Consider the following 25,244-nt stretch of genomic DNA (forward strand, 5'->3'; position numbering starts at 1 on the left):
GGGTGGGGGTTTATTTAAAGGGTCGGGGTGGGTTTAGGGAGGTTTTAGTGTGCCGGTTTTCCCGACCTCCCCGATTTACGATTTACAACGATATTTAAAAAAACAAAACCGCGACGATCCGATTCCCTCCCCCCCAGCCGAAATCGATCGTTAAGATGATCGATCACACGATTCACATCTCTAGTCACCACGGACCCCAGCTCAACATCCCCGTTTGGGCCACCTTTTTTTCCCCAGCGGCGTTAAATGTGCGTCAGAGCCTCAGGACCCACATTAGGGTCCCGGGCTCCTCCCGCTGCACATCTAACGCTTACTAGGGAGATGTTGTTATTTTATCATGGCTGACCACCTTCTCGGTCGGCTGCGATAAAATATTGCATTAAATTGCCTAGTGATGACCTTCTTTGTGTGAATTTGCATTATTCATGCATCGCAAATCCACATGCAAAGACGGTCCATTGTAATAGAGCAAAGGTATCTGTGTGGGGACATACAAAACATTGTGTATATTGCACGATATGCGCGATATATAACGCATGTTAGAGCACTAACGTGGCTTGATGAATGACCCAGTAAGTTAGCTGGATAAGTAGCGCCACCTTGCACACACCCTCATCCTGCCTGTTATTTTAGCCATGATACAGTAAATAATTATCCAGCTAAATAGTGGCTGCTAAAACACAGCACAAATTATTGAAACAGCACCACTTGCCAGATAAGTCCAAATTTATCCAGCTAAGTGGCACTGAATATCAACTCAGTTTTAGATAGATGTAGACATGTTCAAAATGAATCTCAACAAACGACAACTGAACGCTTCAGGAATAACTCTGGAAAGGATGTCCTGGCTATACTTTTCTGCCTTTCAGACTGCATGAGAGTACAGCCAGTTAGGGAAATTAGAACCAATGGAAAAAATATACTTGCCCAAGACCACACCATATCAGTGGCAAAAGAGAGATGAACTTATAGTGCCAGAGTTCACCGGTCTATTCATGAGACCATGCCCTTCTGATAGTGCCATGGTCCAATGGAACTGAGCACCCCCGAATAAATATATTAAGCATGATACTAAATCTTAAAACTTAATCTGTCTCTCAACAGTGGCCAGTTTTTAATTGAGCTGGAAGTTCAAGGAGCAGGAGGAAAAAAAAAATAATAATAAATTCAGGTTTTAAAGTTGAGGTGCACCATTGACAGAAAGAGCAGAGCATAAAAATGTATTTTGGTGGTAGCGTTTGACTCCTCCTATCTTTCTGTACAGCTATTAAATTTTCATTTTCTTTAATTCGAGAATAGGAAAGACAGGAAAGACAGAGAGATATAGTCTTAACATGTTTATTTATTTATTTATAAAGCTCATATTCTGCCCATGGCAGACAAACGTACTGCCATGTGTTAATATATATTAACAAGAAATTCAAATTTAGCCATAAGAACATAAGATGTGTCATGCTGGGCCAGACCAAAAGGTCCCATTGCGCCCCAAATCCTGTCTCTCACAATGACAAGTTTGGGTAATTGAGAAGTTCCCAACAGATCCCATAGATTAGAGCATGCCAGGGAACAGCAGTGGCTTTCTCCTGTGCCCACTTAGCTATTAATTGTTCATGGTCTGGTCCTCCAGGAGCTTTGCTCAAACAGCTTTTAAATCCAACTGTGCAAGATGCCTTGACTAATCACATTTAAACTAGTTTACTATTATTATTTCTCTAACACACCTTTCTAAAACAACATCAGAGTGGTTAATAATAAATAACAGTCAAACATATTTTAAAAACCCTAAACATTAATGAAATATAAAATACATTACAACAAATAAAGAACATAAAGCAATAAAGGCCCAATATTAAAATATATCCAGCTATATATACGTGAACCAGATAAAGCTTATCTGGCTAACATAACCCAGGATATGCAGCAGCATAGCAAAGGCCGCTGAAAATACCCAGATAAGTATTTAAGTTAGCCGGATAAGCTTATCTGGCTAATTTAGATCTGCTATGTGGTGATGTCTAACTTATCTCGGTTAATTTAACTGGATAAGGCTCAATATTGCTACTTATCTGGCTGAAGGGTCATTTTCTATCCCTATCGCACGCGAAAGGGACTTTTTACACGCGAAAAGTCCCTTTTTGCATGCGATAGCTAGATAGGGGCGGAGTGGGGGCAGCGCCGGGACATGGAAGAGGAGGAGTTGGGGCGGTATCAGGGCCGATCTGCAGAAACTTTGCTGGTGGTGAAAAGGTTAAGACCCCTTATCACCACGAGTAGCACGCCCAATTGCACCACCTTTCATGGTGGTGCTATTGGGTGCAAAAGCCGCAGTGATAACACCGCTGGTGGTGTGATTGCTGCTGGCTTTCGCAGGCACCGCCCCCCCGCTTCGCCCCCGCTCCACATTACCGCATGATTCACAACCGGTGCGATCTTAGAAATCCAGCCGTAAAGTTAGCCGGAATAGAATAGCACCTTCCAATTATGCTCACTGACTGCCCACTTATTTTATAGCTAACTATTTAGCAGTTAAGTCCACTTATCCGGATATTCAGCGGTAGCCACTTAGCCTGATAAATCTAATTTATCCAGCTAAGTAGCATTTGAATATCTGCCCCTATATTTCTAAAAGCTTAAAATATCTAAGCTGCGGTACAATCGGTACATTCAAAGTTAACCTTAAGGTTGAAGTTCACTTAAGCAACCATCATAAACTAATTCTGCAAGGACTGTAATATAATTTTAAGGAAACAGCTTTACAGAAGATGGGAGAAGCCAGCACTACCACTAAACACAGTTACATTTTCTGCAGAATATTATACCTGTCCTTAATAGAGGGAAATTTGAGGAAGATTGTGAGAAGGAATGAGTGGAAATACAAGGACTATTCCTGTAAAGTAAAACTTAAGACAAGAATTTCTGATTATCTTTTTTATTTTTCATAGTAAATCAGGAAGTTAGGCTTTGCATTGATTTTGTACAGTTGGGAGTCAGTAACCATGGAGAAGAGAATGCACAGAAAAAAGGACCTACATCCACTGCCACCGTAACAAATCATTTAGATGCTTGTTGCAACAGAGACCATCATCCTAGAGCTTTGACAAAGAAGGACCATCTAAGACATACTAGATCTGGCCAGATTAACAGTGTTTTGAGAACTAAATAGCAAACAACATAAAAAGAGAAAATCTATAAGAGGAAAACAAAGAGACACAGAAAAAAAGGATACTTATCTGAAAGGACTCTGTACCACAAAATCCTAAAAGAAGTTTAATACAAAGATTCAATTTCTTGAAAATACTAGCTGTGAATAAAATAGAATAAAATAAAGAGAATATAAAGACAATACTTATTTGACTTAGTAGTTTTGGCTTAAATACCTATGAGAAAAAATATAATTGTTACCAGTGTTTAAAGATAAAAGGTTTGAATGTATTGAATTTTAAAATAGTTGTCTACATTTTATTAATTTATTAATTAATTTATTTTTAATTTTTATATACCGATGTTCCTGTATAGGATACATATCGCACCGGTTTACATGAAACTGAACGGCGGATACAATGAAAAATGAGTTACAATGAAGATGCGGAAACAAAGGACATGTGGAACATTAGGAATACACTATAGTATAACAATATAATAATACTAGACGTAAAATAGTAAAAATAAAGTAATAATATAATAACAGTAACAACGATAATAAACAATAAACAATAGCAACAAAGGGCTATGCCTAATGGAGCTTCTAAATAATCTTTAGGAAGATGCTATCGGGACAGGAAAGGAGGGGTGACTGATGGATAACAGGAGAGAACTAACTTAGCAAGTGGGCAGGTTAAGGAAAATGCCATCGGGACGGGAAAGGTGGCATAACTGATGGATGCCAGGAGAGAACTAACTTAGCAGCGAGCAGGATAAGAGGGAGGAAGATTACAGAGTGCATTGAGGTGTTTAACTTAAAAGGAGTCATAGGGGGACTAAGTGACTTGTAGCTGTGTGACGGTCCGTGGTTAGATTGGAAATTCCTGTAGTCTTTGTCTCCCGGAGTAGTCCAAGATCTGGGGGATATGTGGAGTGCCGGTATGGATAAGAGGGCTTAGAGTCACGAATCTAGTCTATAGTTGACATGAACCAGGGGAGCCTTAGTGAGAGGAGTTATCTCTCCAGGAAGGCCTGGCTAAAGAGCTATGTTTTCAATTTCTTTTTGAAAACCAGAGGGCAGGGTTCTTGGCGGAGGTCCGGCGGGAGCGAGTTCCAAAGGTGAGGACCAGCTGTGGAAAGGGCGTGCTTATTTTATAACTTGCATGTCAACCATAGCAGAAGTAAAGTTACTTGGCAGAGGACCCTGGCAAGCGCCTGTGCATGTATTCACGTGCTAATTTCAAGTTAAAATCCAGAATTGACCATGCCCTGCCCAGACCATGCCCATTCCCTGCCCCTTTTTTGAGACTTTTGTGTCTGTAGTCGCAAGTATGCACATATCCAGGAGGCTTTTAAAATCCTGACATGGGCATATCTCCCTGTTTTGGTGTATTGGGCTTTTAAAATTTACCTTTTATATTTTTATGTTTCATTAAAAAAAAATATATATATATATATATGTGTGTGTGTGTATGTAATCTAGTTGTGTAAATTGACTGGATTTTTTTTCATATACAAGTGGTATATCAGATACAATAAATGATGATAAGGAAAACTCTCTTGCTTGCCCTTAGACATAGACACATGCAGGATTGTTAATGTTCTATCTGGATGAAGAGAAACAGAAATAAAGAGTACTTGAACTACATCTCATTACAGGCTTGCAACTGATCCTTCAGTGTAGACATTTTCTAATGCTGTTCACAACAAAAATATGAGAGTACCACAAAAGTCCTCCTCCTTCCTTAGGGCATGATTTATAAAAGATTTTTTTTTTACCTATGAAATAGCTACAAAACAGGAGAAACTCCATATAAATCAGGCCCCTTAATCTCCACTGTGTAGAGGCAATTTATATTTAAAGAGCGCTAGCTTATCATTTAATTTGTTTTCCTTCTTGCCATTTATGTCTTCTATCTTCTATCCCTGGCATGTCTGTGGGCTCCTTGAACCCTCACACCAGCCCAAGGCAGGAGGGACTCCTCCTCCAATGGGGCATCCTTGGTGCTGCCAGTTTCTTGGCAGGGGCTGCAATGGTAGCAGACAACTTCTTCATTCCCGGGCCCAAGAATACCTAGACAGTGCACCCAAGTCTGACCACCTTCACCAGCGTGGGCAGTGTTGCAACCTTAGCCATAGAACTGACACACATTAATTCCATGTAATGCAGGGTTCCCAAAGCTAGCCTGGAAGATCCCTGCCAGTTGGGTTTTCAAGATATCTGCAATGAATATATCTGGTATAGAGACCCATGGGCAACCCGACACTGCAGGATTTCAGAAGAAATCTTCCTTCTTCAGGGATCACCTAAGATGATCGTCTGTGCTGAATATGATGGTCCTTTTCATAAGATAAACATTACGGGGCAGATTTTCAAAGGGTTACGTGTGTAACGTACATGCGTAACCCTGAAAACCTGCCCCTGTGCGTGCCAAACCTATTTTGCACAGGCTCGGCGACGGGCGCAAGCCCCAGGACATGCGTATGTCCCGGGGCTTTGAAGAAGGGGCGGGAAGGTGGCGGGGTCGTGGGTGGGGGCGCTGGTCCGGGGGCGGTCCGGGGGCGGGACAGAGGCCTCCGACACAGCGGCAGTGCCGGGGGATGGCACAGCAGCAGCCGGCCGGCGCGCACAAGTTACGCCTGCCAGAGGCAGGCATAACTATGGAAAACAAGGTGGGGGGGGGGGGGGATTTAGATAGGGGTGGGTTAGATAGGGGAAGGGAGGAGAAGGTGGGGGGGAGCAGAAGAAACGTTCCCTCCAAGGCCGCTCCGATTTCGATTTTGGAGCAGCCTCGGAGGGAATGGGGAAAACCATTGGGGCTCCCCTAGGGCTCAGCGCACACAAGGTGCACAAGTGTGCACCCCCTTGCGCGTGCTGACCCCGGATTTTTTAACATGCGCGCGGATGTTATAAAATCGGGTGTACATTTGTGCGCGTCGGGTAGCACACACAAATGTACCCTGCGCGCGCCAATTCTAAAATCTTCCCCTACCTTTATCATTTAGAAGTGAGATTACATATTATAATAGAAATGTAAAAGCAGCAGGATAGTTGATTCTCTCTTTTATGCACTTCCATCCTCTCCTGGACTGTGATGGGGGTGGGAGGGACAGCAGTGCATACACAAGTGGCAACTTTTCCTCTTTTAAGGTTCCTTTTGAGCTGCTGACCTTAAATAGGAGAGCTACGGTCAGAAGTAGAATCTCCAGGCCATAACTGAATTAAGTTTAGATGGGGATAGAGAAGCATAAAGGGGAGAAAGGGTTAAGTGAGAGAAGATATGGTGGGCATGGGATGCAAGGGTAAAAATGAGGGGAGCTACAACTAAGAGTGAAGAAGAGAGGGAACAATAGGAAAAATAATGGGCTGGATAGAAGTGGGCTGTAGAGAGAGAGAGAGAGAGAGATTGGGATATTATACACATCAAAAGACAACAAAAATAGGCATAAATAGATGGAGTGAAAGAACAGGCAAAAAGAGCCGAGGAAGAAAGTCCATGTGGTTTGTAATTAAGAAATTATAGTTTTTGCACAGTGATGTAGCGTAGGTGCATCTGACTGATTTAAATTGCCAGATATCCAGCCTTGATCCTTTTTCCTGTCATTCAAATTAATATAATCAAATGAGCTTCCTTAATTAAATCTAGCACTTTGTGGATGACAGGCTAAGCCAGGTGTTAATGATTATAGAATGAAATATCAGGAGCAGGTTCATGAAAGGGGTATGTGTATGAAATTATGCCACCTAATAACCTGTGGCATGCAGTGGTGCCATTCTGGTGCCCATAGCATCTCCAAAGCAACTACAGTCTCAACCAGAAAACCTGATACCAATCAGCCCCTCTGTTGGTACCTTGTACATGCTACCCCCAAATACAGAAACCTGGTAACCCTGCCAGACCAATTGTACCTGGTATTGGCACACTCACAGAGGAAATAGCAGGACTAATAGAAGGATCTTCAAACCCCTAGGGAAAAAAACACAAACAGCTTCCTGCAAGACACAGAAATTAGCTACTGCCTGACACCCTCCTTGTCACAATGCTTACATTTAATTGCATAAAAGTGGGGCGTTCTGGAATGGAGCCAGCAGAAATGGGTAGATTGTAAAGGGCTGCCCATGTGCCCATAAATGTGCTATTTTATAAAGTATAGGTTTTAAACTACTCTTCATGTGTGGATGTCTGCAGTCTTTCACATGGGGAGAGGAGAGAGCCTCTTTATAGGGCTCATCCTGACACTCAATATATGCACCATTGTAAGGGGGGGCACTTTGAATTGGGGTGAATTTTCGGGAGGCTGGTTGGGGTTTGGGGGGGGGTGTTACAGACACATTCAGAGATATTCATTGTAAAATTGACATCACTAAAGAATTTTAGACCTTATAAGCGATGAAAATTCTAACGAGTTGATTTTGCACTGTATTCTCTGCTAGCTATCATTGATATCATTGATGAATGTCGGTATATAAAACTTTTAAATAAAATAAATAAAATAGCTGCATTGTACAAATCAACTCCTTTTCATCGCTTATAAGGACTAAAATTCTTTAAAGATGTCTCCCCCCCCGCCTCATATGTGTTTTTGCGTGCACAAGGCTTTTAAAATCTCTCTCTCTTAATGCACGTAAGTTGCTATTTTCTGCATATATTTAGCAGCTTACTTTCATAATTTTACACATGCTAATTATCTGGTGGAATTGATATCAAGCTGGGTTATTGTGTAGTATTGCCTGGATGGGAGATCTGGGTGAACTGGGGTGGGGGAGTTAGGGCACTGAAGAACCAGGAGGGACTCAGTAATTTGGAGAAGGAATGGATGAACTGGTGGTGTAATTGGTAAACTGGTAATTTCCTATTCATGCACATGTTTTAATGTATGCCAGTTTACGCATATAAATCAGGTTTTATGCAAATAAGACCTGCCTTATTTTTGCATGTGTAATATGTGTGCATATTTTTAAAAAATAGGTAGGAAAAGTGCATGTGTTTAATGCATTGCATGAATTCACACATAAGCATACATATGGGCATATGTTCTAGGGTAAAGATACATGTATTTTATAATACGTACGAGTTATAGAATACTCTCATAGATCTTTGCGTGGCCATGTATGGTATGTGCATATATGTTGCAACGCATAGTTGTTTGAAAGTCACCTCCTAGTGCGTAGATTTGAAACTATCCAAAAAACATCCCTGGAAATGCACACCCCTAATCCAGCTAAAAGTGGGTGTGCTGTGGGGCTCCTTGCATCCAGACTTTTAGCCAGATTAAGGGAAGGCAAGTATCAGACAGCCCAAACTACCCCAGTAAAGGACTCAGACCAAAGAGGGAAATATCTCCAAACATATTGATAATTACAATAATCTCATTGTGGAACAAACATGCACAGTCTCTAGAGAAACTGAAATAGTTTTAATGGTGCTCCGTTACTTAAAATAATGAACTTCATATTTAGCAAACTGGAATTATCTTCTTGGATGTCACTATAGTTGTAGGAGGTGTGAGATTTCAGTTTAACGACTGTCGCTAGACAAGGTGGCTCATCCATTACGAAATAGGTCAATTAGGTATTTAATAGGGATGTGCATTCGTTTGCAATGAAATAGGAAATATAGATGATATTTCTTATTTCATTGCGGTTCGGAAGGTCAACGAAATGATAGGGAAACCCACGAAATTTCGTGTGGTTTTCTTATCGTTTTTTTTTGGAGGGGGAGAAAGGGCACATTAAAGGAAAAAAAAACCCAAACCTACCCCAACCCTTCAAATTTAATTAATTGCAACCCCTCCCCCCCCCGACCCCCCCCCCCCCCCCAAGGCTTACTGAAAGTCCTTGGTGATCCAGCGGGGTCCCAGGAGCATTCTCCCCCTCTCGGGCCATTAGCTGCCACTAATCAAAATGGCGCTGATGGTCCTTTGCCCTTATCATGTGACAGGGCTATTGCTGCCATTGGTCATCCCTTGTCACATGGTAGGAGCAATGGATGGCCTGCACCATTTTTTAAGATGGCACCAGCCATCCATTGCTCCTACCATGTGATAGAGGCCGGCCAATGGCACTGAAAGCCCCTGTCACATGGTAAGGACAAAGGGCCACCAGCACCATTTTGTTTACTGGCAGCTGACAACCCAAGAGTGGGAGATCGCTCCCGGGATCCCCGCTGGACCACCAGGGACTTTTGGCAAGTTTTGGAGGGGTCGGGAGGGTGGGGAGTTGTAATTAATTAAATCTGAAGGGTTGAGGCAGTTTTTTTTTTTTCGGTTCGGGACAGCTGAAAAAAAAAACAGCCCGAACCGTGGGAAACAAAATTTCCCACGGTGGGCCGATAACAAAGGCCGAACCAAAAGGTTCAGCCGAATCACATCTCTAGTATTTAATCATACTGTAATTGTGTTCCCTAATTTTAGAATTAGAAATGGGTACAATAAAGAAATGGTTTTGTGGACATTTACTTAATATTTGATTGGACAAAAGTCAATTTTCTGTCTTAAAACTGACTAGTGATTGTTTCCATGTTGTCTTGCCTCAGGACGATAATGAATAAGGCCAGTACACAGAAGAGGACTGTGGTGAAGGACCAGCATGGAAAACATGTTCATGTGGAACAGCTGGAGGATGTCCCAGAAGCCCTACAACAGGATGACCTACAGCATGACCTACAGCAGCTGCTTAGTCATTTCTGCAAAGAGGACTGGAAGCAAGATGCCAAATGAATAACTGCTATATCCCTCCACGAGACAAACACATATCCATTCATTATGCAATGCTCACTTTCTTCTCTAGAACGAAAAATCTAATATAATCGCAGGAAGATATTGACGTTCCTAATTTTGCATATACAATGAATTCATCGATTTTCCTTATTTTTATTTTTAACTGTTAGCTAATTTGTGACCAAAGATAGCATCCATTAATCTGGATGGTTTATCCACTAAATCTTTGTCTTTGTGATGTACTGGGAACTTGTTAACATTGCCACATGTTGTTCTTCTCCTTCTGCACCAGCTAATGGGAACCTGCATTTATAAAAGCCAACTTCATCCACAGGCCTCTTCAAATGACTGTATACATCAACAATGTGAAAGGGATCTCCAGATGTAAACTGTATATAGCTAAAGTGCGTGGACTTACACGACTGCAGATGCTGTCTATCATGGCTACACCCAGCATCACGGAACGCAAGATATAGCGAAATGGCTGAATGGTGATTAATTAAATATATAAATATAATATATAGATGTAGATTTGTATATCTATATCTATATAGATATATATATTCTTATTGCTAACACAATCGACTTCAAGTACAGATCCAGTGAAAAGGTGCACTACAAGCCCACAATGGCCACAGGACTTCCAGTGTTGTGATCTATCACAGTTCTAGGCTCCAGGAGGCAGGTGAATAACTTCAAAGTGTACAACCATTAAAGTGAAGTGACAGCAGACTGTAGCCATCCATGCTTTTTAATGGACTCTTTAACAGCCCCTTATAGATTTTCTGAAGAAAACAAAAACTAAATAAAACTCCAGTTCAGCAATTAGGTAACCAACTTGCTAGCAGCTATATTATGGTACATTTGCATAATAAACTGTTAGATGGGACATGTGGCCGGGTATCTTAAACAGCTATAACTACAGTAGTTTCCGGTTTTCATCACTGCTTTAGCAAACCACACACTTTCTGCTGGCCACTGCAGTGTACTTTATCCACATGGGAGAAAGGGTCGGTCAGCTACCTTCAGCACTGAAACTAATTCACTGTGTTCATCAGGATTGTCTCTTTTCTGATACATGCATGTGGCATTAAAATGCGAAAGCTCTTGTAATCTTATGAACAGCTTGTTAACCTTCTTAGCACTGAGCGAGCAGTTTTCAACTTCTTACCATTTTTTTTTTTTTATTTGTATTATTTTTGTCAGGGCTAAAACTTACACTTTTCTGAGGTTCTTTTATGTTGTTTGTTTATGGTTCATAAACTAATTCTTTGACAACTGTAATAGCATTTCTGCACTTTGTTTTCCAAAAGAAGGAAATATAAAAAATAGGAAATATTTTCTGTCTTCTATACCTTATTCTACTTGTTGTAGGCCCGGTGTAGCTTTATACCATATATATATATATATATATAAATATATATATAAATACATATAAACAATATAAATTTTAAACCACTTTATTTGTTATAAAGAATAGTATATCTAAAGAGAAGGGTGGGGTGGGAAAGCCTAATCAGTCCTTCAGAAGTTGATATTTTTCAAAACTATCTGGCCTTTTGCTCTTATACAGAAATGACTCACTCAGTGCTTCGATTTAAAAAAACAAAATGTGGAAAATAAAACAATGGAACTTGCTCTTTTAAAATGTCCCGACTGAGGATGTCTTGGGTTTGAGTTTTCTGCAAGAAAAACAAATCAAGATGCTGAGCTGGTGGTGTTGGCTGAAAAAGGTGACAAAATAATTTTTTAGCTGCCAAAATGAGAGAGGCCCCATGATGGATCGTTCAGGACGTAGCATAGCTCAAGGAACAGCCTTGGTTGGCCTTGGATCGGGCTCAAGAAAAAGCCTTTCTGTTGTGTAATTTGCAGTGCAGATGATGTCTGTGTAACAGCATAAATGGTTATTCACCATTTTCAGGTTTTGATTTCTTTCTTTTTTTTTTTTAATTTGCTGTGTTATCAAAAGAACTTGAGTACTGTGAGAAAGTGAATTTTAAGTTGATGAATCAGCATCATGTTCCCATGGTGATAACACTAATTGAATATATCTATGAGGGCATGTATTAGTTAAAAACAAACTTAAAAATACAACACTAACAATACATAGCTGCAATGTGTACAATGGCTGATTTAATTAAATAAAATGTACATGTGTTAAATGTTGTAGTATTGCTTTGGGTATTTATTTTACTGTTGAAGAATATGAAGATGGAAGTGGTTACAGGGATGTGTTGGTGATTTGGATATAAAGGAAGTAGCATATGATCCTTGAACAAAGCAAGCTTTTGGTTTGTTCTGTTAGAATGCAGACATGCAACCCTTTTTAAACTAAATATTATAGCATTTTTTTATTAAGAGTTAGCATCTAACAGCTCAGGTATGTCTTCAAAAGAAAGCAATGCCTGTTGTGCACTGGATAATTTTCCATATATCTATATGGGCAGCAGTAATGCACATCCTTTAATAAATAATAAATCTTGCCTAAAGTTGCTGTGACTGGAAAATCTCTTCACAGTTCACCTGCAGTTCCCTTTTATTTATTTTATTTGGTGTACGTAGCTCACAGGGTCCTTAGAAATAGCCATGCTTGGAATAATGTCACTAATTACTAATGATGAATTGAACCAGATTTAGTGATCTGCACGTGGGTAGACTTGTTCTCTGGATTGCCCGTCACCCCAAAAATCACTATTGGGCAGATTTTCAAAGGCTACGCGCATAACCTGAGGATATCTGCCTCTGCGCGCGCCGAGCCTATTTTGCATAGGCTCGGCGGCGCGCACAAGCCCCAGGACGCGCGTATGTCCCGGGGCTTGCAAAAAGGGGCATGGCCAGGGGCGTGGTTCGGCTCGGGAGCGTGTTTGGGGCCTTGGCGGCGGTCCGGGGCGGTCCAGGGGCATGGCCGAGTGTCCCGATACAGCGGCCTGTGTCGGGGCCTGCCGCGCCAGCAGACATTCTGCGCGCGCAAGTTACGACTGCCCGGAGGCAGGCGTAACTTCCAGGATAAAGGTTAGGAGGGGGATTTAGGTAGGGCTGGGGGGTGGGTTAGATAGGGGAAGGGAGGGGAAGGTGGGGGGAGGCGAAAGGAAAGTTCCCTCTGAGGCCGCTCCGATTTCGGAGCGGCCTCAGAGGGAACGGGCAGCACACGCAGGGCTCGGCACGCGCAAGGTGCACAAATGTGCACCCCCTTGCGCATGCCAACCCCGGATTTTAAAAGATACGTGCGGCTACGCGCGTATCTATTGAAATCCGGCTTACAGTGCTTTTCACCAACAAGGGAGTCCTTCACATCTCTCACTCTCCCCTCAAAAGAAAAGAATATGATGTTCCAACAAGGGAGTCCTTCACATCTTAAAATAAAGCTGTCTTTTGAAGGGCGGGGACAAGTGTTACTCCTATCCCTGAAGAGAATCAGAGCAGTGGGGATGACACCTTTGTCATATTTCCTTACTTCACCCAGAAAGATTGGAGTGGCAGACCACAGTCGCAGTCTTCCTCCTCCTCCTCTTCCCTATGAGAAACAAATATATCAGATCAGGAAAAAAAAATCACCCAAGCCAATGTTAGGCACCTCTACTAATATTTAATATTTCTATAATGATTTAACAAATTAATTATTTATTGATATTTTGCTTTCTTTCAGGCACTTCAAAGCAGTTTCAGGTAATGTAGGTATTTCCCTATCCCCAGAGGGCTTACAATCTAAGGGAGTCATTTACTAAACTGTGAAATTTCATTATGGGAAGGGATAAAACACCGTGGTAGGGTATTCCCGTGGAATATTTCCTCATCCACGAAAAAATATCACATCTGTTCCCTGCATTATTTTTTCTCACAGAAAAACTCCATGAGAAAAAATATCATGAGGAAACAGGATACACATGATGGCAGTCTTCTTCACATGGGGCAGCCATCATCTTAAAAGGCCAAAAAACGACCCTCCTCCCACCATGACAGATTCCCAGCAGGGCCATGTTACAAAAAAAGATTTTAAAGTTGCACAGTGACACCCTGCACCCCTCCTCTTTCCAACCCCTCCCCCTTTTGAAGGCAACCAAGCCCCTCACATCCCCCAGCCCAGCCCCCAGAAACCCCTGCTTTCTTAAGTCTGTGATAGTCTAGTGGCCCTCCCCCCCACCCTCCAGAACCTCTCTCCATACATTAGAAGAGTTCCCTGGTGTCTCATAGAGCCCAGAGCACCCCCTAAATCACTGCCCAGTCACCACCATCTTGAAAAATGGTGCCAACCGGCCCTATCAGACAAAGGCCAATTGGCAACATTTTTCAAGATGTGACTGGCCTGAAGCCTGGAAGATCTCTGGTGCGGAGGGTGAGCTAGTGTGAGGGTAGCCACTAGACTACCAGGGACTTATTTTAAGGAAGCAAGGTGTTTGGGGGTAGGCTGGGAGAGGTGGGATGCCTTCTGGGGGGGTTAAACTGAGGGGTGATATTTTTTGGAAAGGGGAGAGGTTTGGGAAGGGGGCGAAGCATTGACGCGCAAATGTAAAATCTTTTTTTGGACTTTTAGCTCTGCTGGGCCGTCTTTAGAGGTGAAAGGATGGTAGGCCACAGTCTAATAAGAACCCCGGGGTGGGGATTTGCACTATGGAAGGGGGCGCTGCTGGTGGTCCTTTAAATAGAAGCCCTGCAGCATTGGGACATGCGTTAATGTTCCAATCTTCTGGGAAAAAGTTAGCTATATCTTTTGATTTGTAGCTAACTTTTCGGCAAATAACATGGCTCTGGTAAGTTGTGTTATTCGATTAGCATAGAATTAGATAGGTATGAGTTTCTTTGCTTGCATTTGAAAATTGTATGCATGCAAAGCAGCTCATTTTAATGGGGGAGGGGATTTAAGTCTATATATATCCCAAGAATTGGGTATATCACACAATCACACATTATACCCTTATTACAGTTTATTACCTATACCCCTAAATTTGTACCTAAATTTGTAGGATCTGAACCCTGGCTTCCCTAGTTTACAGTCCACTAGACTACTCTTCCACTCCATAGCCTTACTAGACATACACAGCACTGTAGAAATAAACATAAGAGACAGTTTGTGTTCGTTGGAGCTTACAATATATTCAAGACAGACAAACAGGACAGTAAATTTGCTTACCTGTAATCAGGGTTCTCCATAGACAGGAGGATGAATCAACCATTACACATGGCTGACATCAGCCAACGGCATCAACATGGACTCGACTCTCAGAACTCAATAAAAGTTTACTGAGCACGCACAGGAATTCCTGCATGCATATGCTGCCTCGAGAGCCCTTCAGTCTCTTCAAGACTTAAACTTTAGCGAGGTAGTTGGCTCTCCAGGGAGGTGGGCTGGTATTAAGTATGGCTGATTCATCCTGCTGTCTAAGAAGAACCCTGTTCATAAGTAAGCAATCTTGCTTTCTCTATCGACAAGCAGACATGAATCAGCCATTACACATGGGGAGTCCTAAACTGAGGGTTTCCATAGCAGTGCAACTACTGAAAGAGGCTACCCAGACCCCACCAGTGGAGAGTGGACTACCGAGTAAACAGGTTATGCAAAATTGCTTGTCCCAAGTTACTGTTTCTTTGGAACATGTTGTCCAGGTAGTAATGGGATCTAAAGGTATAAACTAACAACTAAGTAGCAGCTTTGCATATTTTTTCAATGGAAGTGGCCCTGAAGTGAGCCACTGAAGTTGCCATGGCTCTTCCTTGATTATCCTTGACAAAGTATGAAATCTGTAAGCCAGCTAGTGCATAAAAATGCATGATACAGTCCGCTAGCCAATAAGACAGAAATATTTTAGCAACCGTCTGCCCCAATTTATTGGAATCAAAGGACACAAACAGCTGGACGGTGAGTCTGAGTTCTTGCAGACCAAGGAATGAAGAGTCCCTTCTCCTCTGAGTGCATGTGGTCTCGGAAAAAAAAGTAAGCAACCTATAATTTGGTTAATGCAAAATGCACATAACATTTTTGGAAAGAACAAGGTGAGAGCATAGAACCACCCCGTTATGAAAGAACTGCAGGTATCGTGGATATGAAACTAAAACCTGTAATTTGCTTACTCTTTATGCCAAAGTGACAGCAACATGAAACAATACATTCTAGGTGAGAAACGTCATCCACAAAATAGAGTACAACAAAGAGATATTTCATAAATTGAGCAAGGACTACATTGAGGTCGCAAGGCACTGGGGGTTTACTACTGACTTGAGGCTTGGAATGCCACAGTCCTTTCATGAGTTTCAATACTAATGAGTGGAGGAAGATCAGAGCCCTTTCATCCTGCTGGTGATGTGCTGCAAATGCACTGAGATTTGCCTTAACTGAAGAGGTGCTGAGGCCTAAGGGCAAGAGAAGGAACAGATATTGAAGCACGTTCCTCAGGCCACAGGTGAAAGGATACAGCTGGCTAGACCCACACTAAGTTGAGGATCTCTTCCATTTGAAACTGTAGGATCTTCTGACTGAAGGCTTTCTATTTATTTATTTTATTTTTATTTATTTATTATTTTTATGTACCGACATTTGATCTCAATCGGGATATCACATCGGTTTACATTCAGGTACTGTAGGTATAACTCTATCCCCGGCAGTGGCGTAGCCAGAATTGATTTTTTGGGTGGGCACAAGGTTAACATGGGTGGGCTGTAGGCTTGCAGGTCTGAGACCTACTAGTTGTTTTCTTATTGATAAATAATGCCATATACTGCACCCTAGAATGGCTTTCTAAGTAATTTGCAACATCCATTATGTGTCATGTATGAAACTTTAAAATAATTTACTTCAATTATTTCAAGTATAGAAAACAATCAGATCCAATCATGTAATAAAACAAAAATTAATGTATTCTTTCATGAACCGTCTTTGCAGAAACCCAGAAATCTTCATAAATACAATAAAATATAATTAATCATCAGAACAGGTGCAGTGCAGAGCTAGGGCAATTCACATTATAGCTAACATGAAAAAAAAGATTCAAATTCTGGTGTCATCTCAGCAAAAAAATAACCCTCCACTGCTATTTTGTGAAGTAACACATACTCTTGCATCTAGAACCTTGCCATACAATCACAGCACTGACTCTCAGCATTCAAACAGCAACCTTATGAAAAAGCAGCAATGCAAATAACTACACCAGGCCCTAGAACATTAATACATCACCTACTGGAATAATAGAACAAGCTGGACTACTACTACAGAGAAACTATATGCTAGAAATACTGCATTTCTGTCACACACAGACAAAACTGAGATCGACCCTTGCCTAATATAGAAATAAGAGACTATAAATTAGAAACAGAAACATGCAGATAAAGCCAAAATACAAAGCCTGAGAAACTAAAATGTCTGAACGGTTGAATACTTAAGAAAGAGCAAAATTCAAAAATATAAGAAATGCACATTCCTAAAGATGACATAATTAAATTGCTCAAATAACAAAATTGAAGGGCTACTGTCCTCACTCAGGGGGAGGTTTAAAAATAAAATTGAAGGGCTACTGTCCTCACACAGGGGGAGGTTTAAAAATAAGGAAGTGGTGGTGAATGTATATTGAGCGCATGTGCGCTGTAAGTTTTGTGCTAAAAAAACTGGCAATGGATAGTAAAGGGATGTGCGTTCTATGTTTAATAGTACAATGTTTGCAAAAAATATCAGTAAATGTGAATAGTGTACTAATGAAAATGGTATTTCATATTCTCTTATCAGGAGGAATCCCCTGAAGCAGGCGAGCTGTGCCGCCGAAACATTGCAATGTCGGGAGGGTAGAATTTTAGCAGTCACACACACATATTGGTTGATAGCACTGCCTGTCAGGCAGTTGATTTGGATATTTATGGGACAAGTTCATACAACGGTGCGGAGAGGTTGTCATGAATTTGATAAGTAAAAAACTTTTAAAACGATTAAAAAGTTAAAAAATTGGCATATATAATAAAAAGAGTACATTAGTGAAATTGGTAAATGAAGTTACTATTCTAGTGCCATTGCCATCATGAAAGAGGTTGTAGCTCTGTATAGGGCAAGAGCCTAAGCGATTGAGCACGCAGTCTGATACCAATTTCTGAAGGTGAAAAACAAACGGATGAAATGTTAAGACATAATTAATCCTCACATATTGTGTATGTTTGATTATATTTAAATTGCTAACATCTCAAAATATATATATATATATATTTTTACCTTTGTTGTCTGATCTTTGTATTTTTTTAATCAGTTGGTCCTGGTCTCTTTTTCCCATTTTTTCCCTTGTCACTCATTTCCTAATTCCTTTTCAGTGTCTTTCTTCTACTACTGTCTTCTTCCCTTCCACACACACACACTTTCTCTCACAGACTCCCTCAGACACTCAAGCTCTCACTCTCATATGCTCTCCCCCCGCCCCAAGCTCACATTCTCTGCAGACATACATACAAGCTCTCACTTTCTCACCCCTCCCCAGGCTTATATTCTTATGCACACACAGACGCACATCCAAGCAGCCATTCTTACCCACACACACAAACCCAGACACCCACACATATACACATTTAAGGTCCCATTCTCACCCCCCCACACACACACACATTCAAGCACCCATTCTCACCCACACACACATTCAAGACTCCATTCTCACTCCCATACACACCCAGGCTCCGATTTTCACCCACACACAACAACAAGGCTCCCATTCTCATCCACACATACACATTCAAGCCTGTGCACAGTTTCTGCTTCCTCCCCCCCCCCCCCCCGAGCAGGAAGATCAGTTGGCCTCTCCTGCTGCTACCGGCCTCCTGCTCTCTTCGGGTCATACGGCCGACCGATCTTCCTGCTGGTCAGCCGTAAGGCCCGAAGAGAGCAGGAGGCCGGTGGCAGCAGGAGAGGCCATCTGATCTTCCTGCTTTGGGGGGAGGAAGAGGTAGTGGAAGCTGTGCATGGCTCCCCCCCCCCCCAAACAGGAAGATTGGTCAGCCCTATGGCTGCAGGACTGCTTCCCCATGTGTGCCGTGATGGCGCGCCAGGCTTGGGTCCTCCTCTTCACTGTCGCGGGGATGGGATCCCACGACAGCCTTGCAGTTCCGGTGCCAGTTGGGTGGACCTGGGTCTAAATTGGGTGGCAGCTGCCCACCCAGGCCCACCCGTGGCTACACCACTGATCCCCAGAGGGCTTACAATCTAAGTTTTTGTACTTGAGGCAATTGAGGGTAAAGTGACTTGCCCATGGTCACAAGGAGCGACAGCAGGACTCGAACCCTCATCTCCTGGTTCATAGTCCACTGCTCTAACCACTAGGCTATTCCAAAATCAGCACATTCTTCCTTCTTTAGGAAGGAAAAAGGAGGAAACCGCATTCAACATCCATGCTATGTTGGCCAACGATGGCAAGATGGAATGGCAGAGTCTGCTGTCCTTCTGTATGATTAGAATCTAAGAGCTCCCCAATGGAATCAGAGATCAAATTGAAAGACAAGATATGCATACCATATTTTGCCTGCCAAGCTGGTGCCATCATAATTAGCCTCACCTTGTTTGGAAGGGCCTTCATGACAGTTCTGGCAATTAGAGGAATTTGAGGAGATACATAGAATAAACTAGTTCTTCAGCCTATCACAAAAGTATTGGCAACTGATCTGAGGCTGCTTGGAAGCATGGAGTAGAACCTCTTGAACATTCTACTGTCCTCTGAGATAAACAGATTAAAACACCAGCATTCCTCAGTGACTGAACACATCATCCACAACCCTAAGCAAGTGACTGAACAAATCATCTGTAATCTAAGGACCACTATGTGGTTTCCACACTTTGCTGAAGTGGTCCACCAGCATGTTCTGGATTCCCAGAAGGCTGGTCACTAGGAGATGAGCATTGTGGTGACTGTCCCACAACAAGATCCGGAGGGCTTCCTCACTGATAGTATATGAGCCTGTGCTTCACTGCTGGTTTATGTAGAAAATAGAAACTTAGTTGTCTGTATAGATCAATACACTCTTGACCCAAAAAAGGTGAGAGAAAGTTCTTAGAGCAAAATGGATGGCTTGCAGTTCTAGAAGGCTGATCTGCAGAAAACTATCTGCAGGGGTTCACATACAGCTTTTGGGTCCATCCTGTTGCATAGGAGGTGGAACATTGGGCTGAGGTGGGGTTGACGCAACCCATAGGCAAGGGCCTATGGGTCCCCACCGTCATCAGGAGGAGTGGGCTGAATCTGGAAGCCACTGGAGCTTCACCTATACCAGCCCACATTCCCCTTGGGTTGAGCCTTCAGGTGCCGGGGCCGGCAGGACTTAGGCGGGCCTCAAGGTTAAGTACAGGTAGTAGATGGTTCAGCACAAAGACGAGGTCACAAGGCAGGCAGAGGTCAGGATCCAGGCAGCGAACAGAATGGTCAAGGAGCAGGCCGAGGTCAGTACCAGAGAGACAGTCCAAGGGTACTACCTGGGGAGACAGGACAGACAGACGCTGGACAAGGCTGGAACAGTAGGTCGCTGGAACAAGACTGGGACAAGGCTGGAACAAGACTGTGAACGCGGAGGCAAACTAGTACACTTACAGTGCTGACCCTATTGCCAAGACAAGGAAGTGCAGGCAGGGACTTTCTTATATCGTACGTTCAATCAGGGTGTGCTGTGGAGCTAGGACCCACCCCGGTCCTACAAGAGGGCCGGGCGGACCGCGTGCACAAGTAGGGAACATGGCCAACGCTACTGGGGACGCCAAACTCCTGGCGTGAGGCCTGGTGCGGCAGTGGAAGGCCCGGCGACCGCCACCACGGGACTCCGAGTCCTGGAGGAGCTTTCGGCTGCCTCTGGGGAGGCCGACCCGTGACCTGCAGAGGAGCTAGCGAGGTGAGCAGGCCCGTGCATGGGCTGAGCGCGGACAGGGCGCACAACAATTTACATTCAAGATATACCTTAACTTAGGTAAATTTACAGTGACTTTGAAGAAACCATATCAATAAAACAAAGAAAAAGAAAAACATACAAAAGCACAACTGCTAAAATAACTGAGCCACAACAAAGGGAGAGTTAACAAGAAAGAAAATGTCAAGAGAACAATACTTTCAGTCAATCAACATTAGCAGACCCTAAATAACTTAACTGACAGCATCAACATGCGCTGGAACCTGACTTATTTTGAAGAAAAATTTCCAACTGTATGGGGTCAGAGAAGACATAGTTGGCATCCACATATTTAATTAAGCATTTGCCTGGGAACTTCAGCAACAAGATAGCACCTAATGCCAAAGCTCTCAGGGTTTTTTTTAACAAGAAAATCTTTCTACAAGTTTGTATTTTCAGAAGGCGTTCTGCAAAGTCCTTCATGAGAGACTTCTAAGAAAACTAAGAAGTCATGCGATAGCAGGTGATGTCCTTTTGTGGATTACAAACTGGTTAAAAGACAGGAAACAGAGAATAGGATTAAAGGGTCAGATTTCACAATGGAAAAAGGTAAACAGTAGAGTGTATTAAGGATCTGTACTTAGACCAGTGCTTTTTAATCTATTTATAAATGATCTGGAAAGGGGTATGATCAGATTTGCGGTGATCAGATTTGCGGATGCCACAAAATTATGCAGAGTAGTTAAATCTCAAGCGGGTTGTGATGAACAGCAGGAGGAGCTCGGTATTCACTCCAACATATGAAACCACAAGGACAAAGGCAAAATGTGCCCCTTCCCACACTCCAGAGAGATGAGAGAGTGGACTTTTCTCACTCCCAGCTCCATCTCTTCTGAATAAAAATTCCTCAGGCTGCCTCACCTGAAATAAGGACTGCACCGCTGTAGGCATGCCTAGAGGGAAATGCCAGAGCAAATGGTTTAGTACAAGACACTACTCTTCCAGTCTCCATATGTCTTCTGCTGGAAGAAGTATAGACCTAGTGATAGTAGTGAAGGCATCACAGAACTCTTAGCATTTATTATTATAAAGTCTGTTGTAGGAGTGGTTGATGAAGAAGAGTGGTTTTGCAAGCTGGGGGTATTTGTGTGGTTGGCAGTCAGCAGGCTGATTGTGTATATTTTTTAGCTTGTGTTTTTATTGGGTGTGTTATTTTGTAAACCATTTTTATTCTGTTACAGTGTTGTTTTTTTAAAATAAAATAAATAACTGCTTAGGCATTACCAGCTTAAAATCTTGTTCTAGAATACAAAACCAAACTATGGAATGTTGCGGTCCCAGTCGCGGCAGCCGCGACTAGGCCCTTACCTCCTTGGTCCCGGCCCATCTCCGAGGGTCTGCGGCCTGTTTCACAGCATCCCCTGAGGGGGAGACGCCACCGAGAAGCCCTGCCTGGATGCCTTCTCCCTAGGCGCACGTGCGTGCGCAATCCGCGCTTATGAAGGCCGTTTCCCGCCACTGGAAGCTCCACCCTATCCATGACGTCAGACGCCGCGGCCTATGTAAGGCCGCCGCGGAGCCCAGGACTTTGCCTTGCAACGGGGTTCCTTGCGGTTCTCTGTTGCTCCGTGCCCCGGAGTGTGCTATTGCGTTAGCAACTCCGTTCCTGCCTGAGATTTGCTTCGCTCCGTGCCCAAGTCTTGCTTCTGTCTGGCTTGCTTGTAGTAACCTGTTCTGCTTCAGTTCCAGCTTGGTTCCAGAGCCAGTCCTGCTTCAGCTCCAGTCTGGTTCCAGTAGCCAGTCCAGCTTCAGCTCCTGTCTGGTTCCAGTAGCCAGTAGAGATGTGAATCGTGTGATCGATCATCTTAACGATCAATTTCGGCTGGGAGGGGGAGGGAATCGGATCGTCTCAGTTTGGGTTTTTTAAATATCGTGTAAATCATGTAAATCGTGTAAATCGAAAACCGGCACACTAAAACATCCCTAAAACCCACCCCGACCCTTTAAAATAAATAACCCACCCTCCCGAACCCCCCCAAATGCCTTAAATTACCTGGGGTCCAGTGGGGGGAGGGGAAGGGGGAGGGCGGGAAAACTGGCACACTAAAACAACCCTAAATCCCACCCCGACCCTTTAAAATAAATCCCCCACCCTCCCGAACTCCCCCAAAATGCCTTAAATTACCTGGGGTCCAGAGGAAGGGTCCCGGTGTGATATTTTACTCTCGGACCTCCGTGCATTGTAGAAATGGCGCCGGCGCTACCTTTGACCTGTCATAGACAGGTCAAAGGTAGCGCCGGCGCCATTTTGTTTTTTTGTCCCCCGACGTCAGGAGCGTAGGAGGTCGCTCCCGGACCCCCGCTGGACCCCTAGGGACTTTTGGCCAGCTTGGGGGGGCCTCCTGACCCCCACAAGACTTGCCAAAGTCCAGCGGGGGTCCGGGAGCGATCTCCTGCAGTCGAATCGTTTTTCCGTACGGAAAAACGATTCGACTGCAGGAGGTCGTTCCGGACCCCCGCTGGACCCCCAGGGATTTTTGGCCAGCTTGGGGGGGCCTCCTGACCCCCACAAGACTTGCCAAAAGTCCAGTGGGGGATTTATTTTAAAGGGTCGGGGTGGGTTTTAGGGTTGTTTTAGTGTGCCGGTTTTCCCGCCCTCCCCTTCCCCTCCCCTTCCCCCGATTTACGATTTTTTGACGATAAATCGGGGGAATTGTTATTGTATCGCGCGGCTCTAACGATTTTTCACGATTTAAAATATATCAGATGATATTTTAAATCGTAAAAAAACGATTCACATCCCTAGTAACCAGTTCTGCTTCAGTTCCTGCTTGCTTCAGTCCTAGCCTGCTTTAGTTCCTGCCTGTCTCCTGATCCCTGCCTGCCTGCTCCAGCTTCCATTATCTCCTAAGTCCCAGTGGCCGGGCTCCTACCGGCTCCTCCCGGGGGAGTACCTGCTTCCAGGGTGAACCACCTAAGTCCCAGCGGCTGGACTCCTACGGGCTCCTCCCGGTGGGGGGGGGGGGGGGGAGTACCGGCTTCCAGGGTGAACCTCACCTCCAGCTCTTGCCTGGTGTCCGCCTCCCGACCTGTCACTCTCCAGAGACTATAGTACACCTCTCCCCTGTCTCTCACAGTCGGACCAAGGGTCCACTAAATTGTTCACTCACAACAATGGAAAGCATATACAAGTACCAGGAGCAATGAACCAAAAGTCTTGCTTATTTCCAAGCAGTCTGAAACAAGAGGTATCTCTTTGATTTACATACTGTTTCTTTGTGTTTTGCCCTTCATTGTCTCCCGTGTCTGGTTATGAATTGCTTATGTGCTAGTCTTATGTGCAATAGGAATTATTTCCTGTGTGCATTAAATTCAGCTTCATAGACCAGATCATCCAAGATTTCTTTCCTTCCTGCACATTCTCTGCTGGGACAGCTGGAATGTTTTCAGGGTTATACAGCATTCCCAGAGCAGGGCTATATATGATTTCAACTTCAAAGCACACTATAGTCCAAGCACTATCCCCCTGAAATATGTATCTAAGAAAACAGATGGATCACCAGACAAGTTAATTTATACAAAAATATACTGAATGACTAAACTGTATGTCTCAGTGCTCAAAAGAAATCTTCAATTATGTTATGTAGAAGAAAACACACATATATATAATGACTTGCTTGGGAAGGCAATGTATTCTCAATGACATTGCAATTTATAAACATAGCTCTCACAGGGTGAATGTTTAGAAGAAAATTTTCTGTATGTATAGCAACCTACATATAAAGATCCCAAATTGTATCAAATGATTAGTGCAAAGTCAAACCAAAATCCAAGTTGTAATACAAACTCAAAATAGTATATATAAATATGACAAAAGTTTTATCTCAAGGGCAACGTTATATTCCAGACTAGAAATCCAAACAAGATAGTTCATCTGGAAAAGCACAGTTCAACAGATTCAGATTCAATGTACAAGTGTCCTGTAAACTTCAAGTTGAAAATCCCATCTGAACTATTTATCTGATAGCATCACATGATGTAAGCTCTAGATTGAATGTCCAAGTATCTGACTCAGCTGAGCTTCGCCATCTTTCTACACTGCAATCTGTCCTAAATAGCTGCATTACCTAGCTTTTGCCAAAGTCGCTACGCTCACATAACCCTTCTTCTAAAATCATTCACATTGGCTCCCTATTTGCTCCTGCATACAGTTCAAGCTCCTTTCTCACCTACAAATGCTTTCACTCTGCAGCACCCACACCTCACTACCTCTCCTCTTATCTCTTTCTACACCCCTCCTCGTGCACTCCGTTTGTCAGAAAAGTCACTCCCCTCTGGGCCCTTTTCCTCTACTTCCAATTCCAAACTCCATGCTTTCCACCTGGCTGTGCCGTGTGCTTGGAATAGTCTTCCTGAACTGGTGCATCATGCTGCCCTTTTTTGCCATGTGTAAATCCTAAGGGTGTGCATTCGTTTTGAACTTAAATGGAAAACGCAACTTATTTTTTTTTTTAACTTAAAAAAAAGATGAGGCTTAAACGATCGGATTTCCAACGTAT

The 25,244-nt window shown here is 43.2% G+C and overlaps 1 protein-coding gene across 1 annotated transcript in view; it reads left to right on the forward strand.

The window, feature by feature from the left end:
• The window catches only part of LOC115082306 (ankyrin-2-like), a gene marked incomplete at its 5' end in the record, with an annotated part of 117,125 nt that extends 104,924 nt beyond the window's left edge, over window positions 1-12,201 (forward strand). Inside the window, 1 exon segment of the mRNA XM_029586537.1 lies at window positions 9,678-12,201. Within this exon segment, the coding sequence (XP_029442397.1) occupies window positions 9,678-9,861 (184 nt within the window).
• Between the last annotated feature and the right edge of the window lie 13,043 nt (window positions 12,202-25,244).

This window comes from Rhinatrema bivittatum, unplaced genomic scaffold (assembly GCF_901001135.1).
Source record: "Rhinatrema bivittatum unplaced genomic scaffold, aRhiBiv1.1, whole genome shotgun sequence".
NCBI lineage: Eukaryota > Metazoa > Chordata > Amphibia > Gymnophiona > Rhinatrematidae > Rhinatrema > Rhinatrema bivittatum.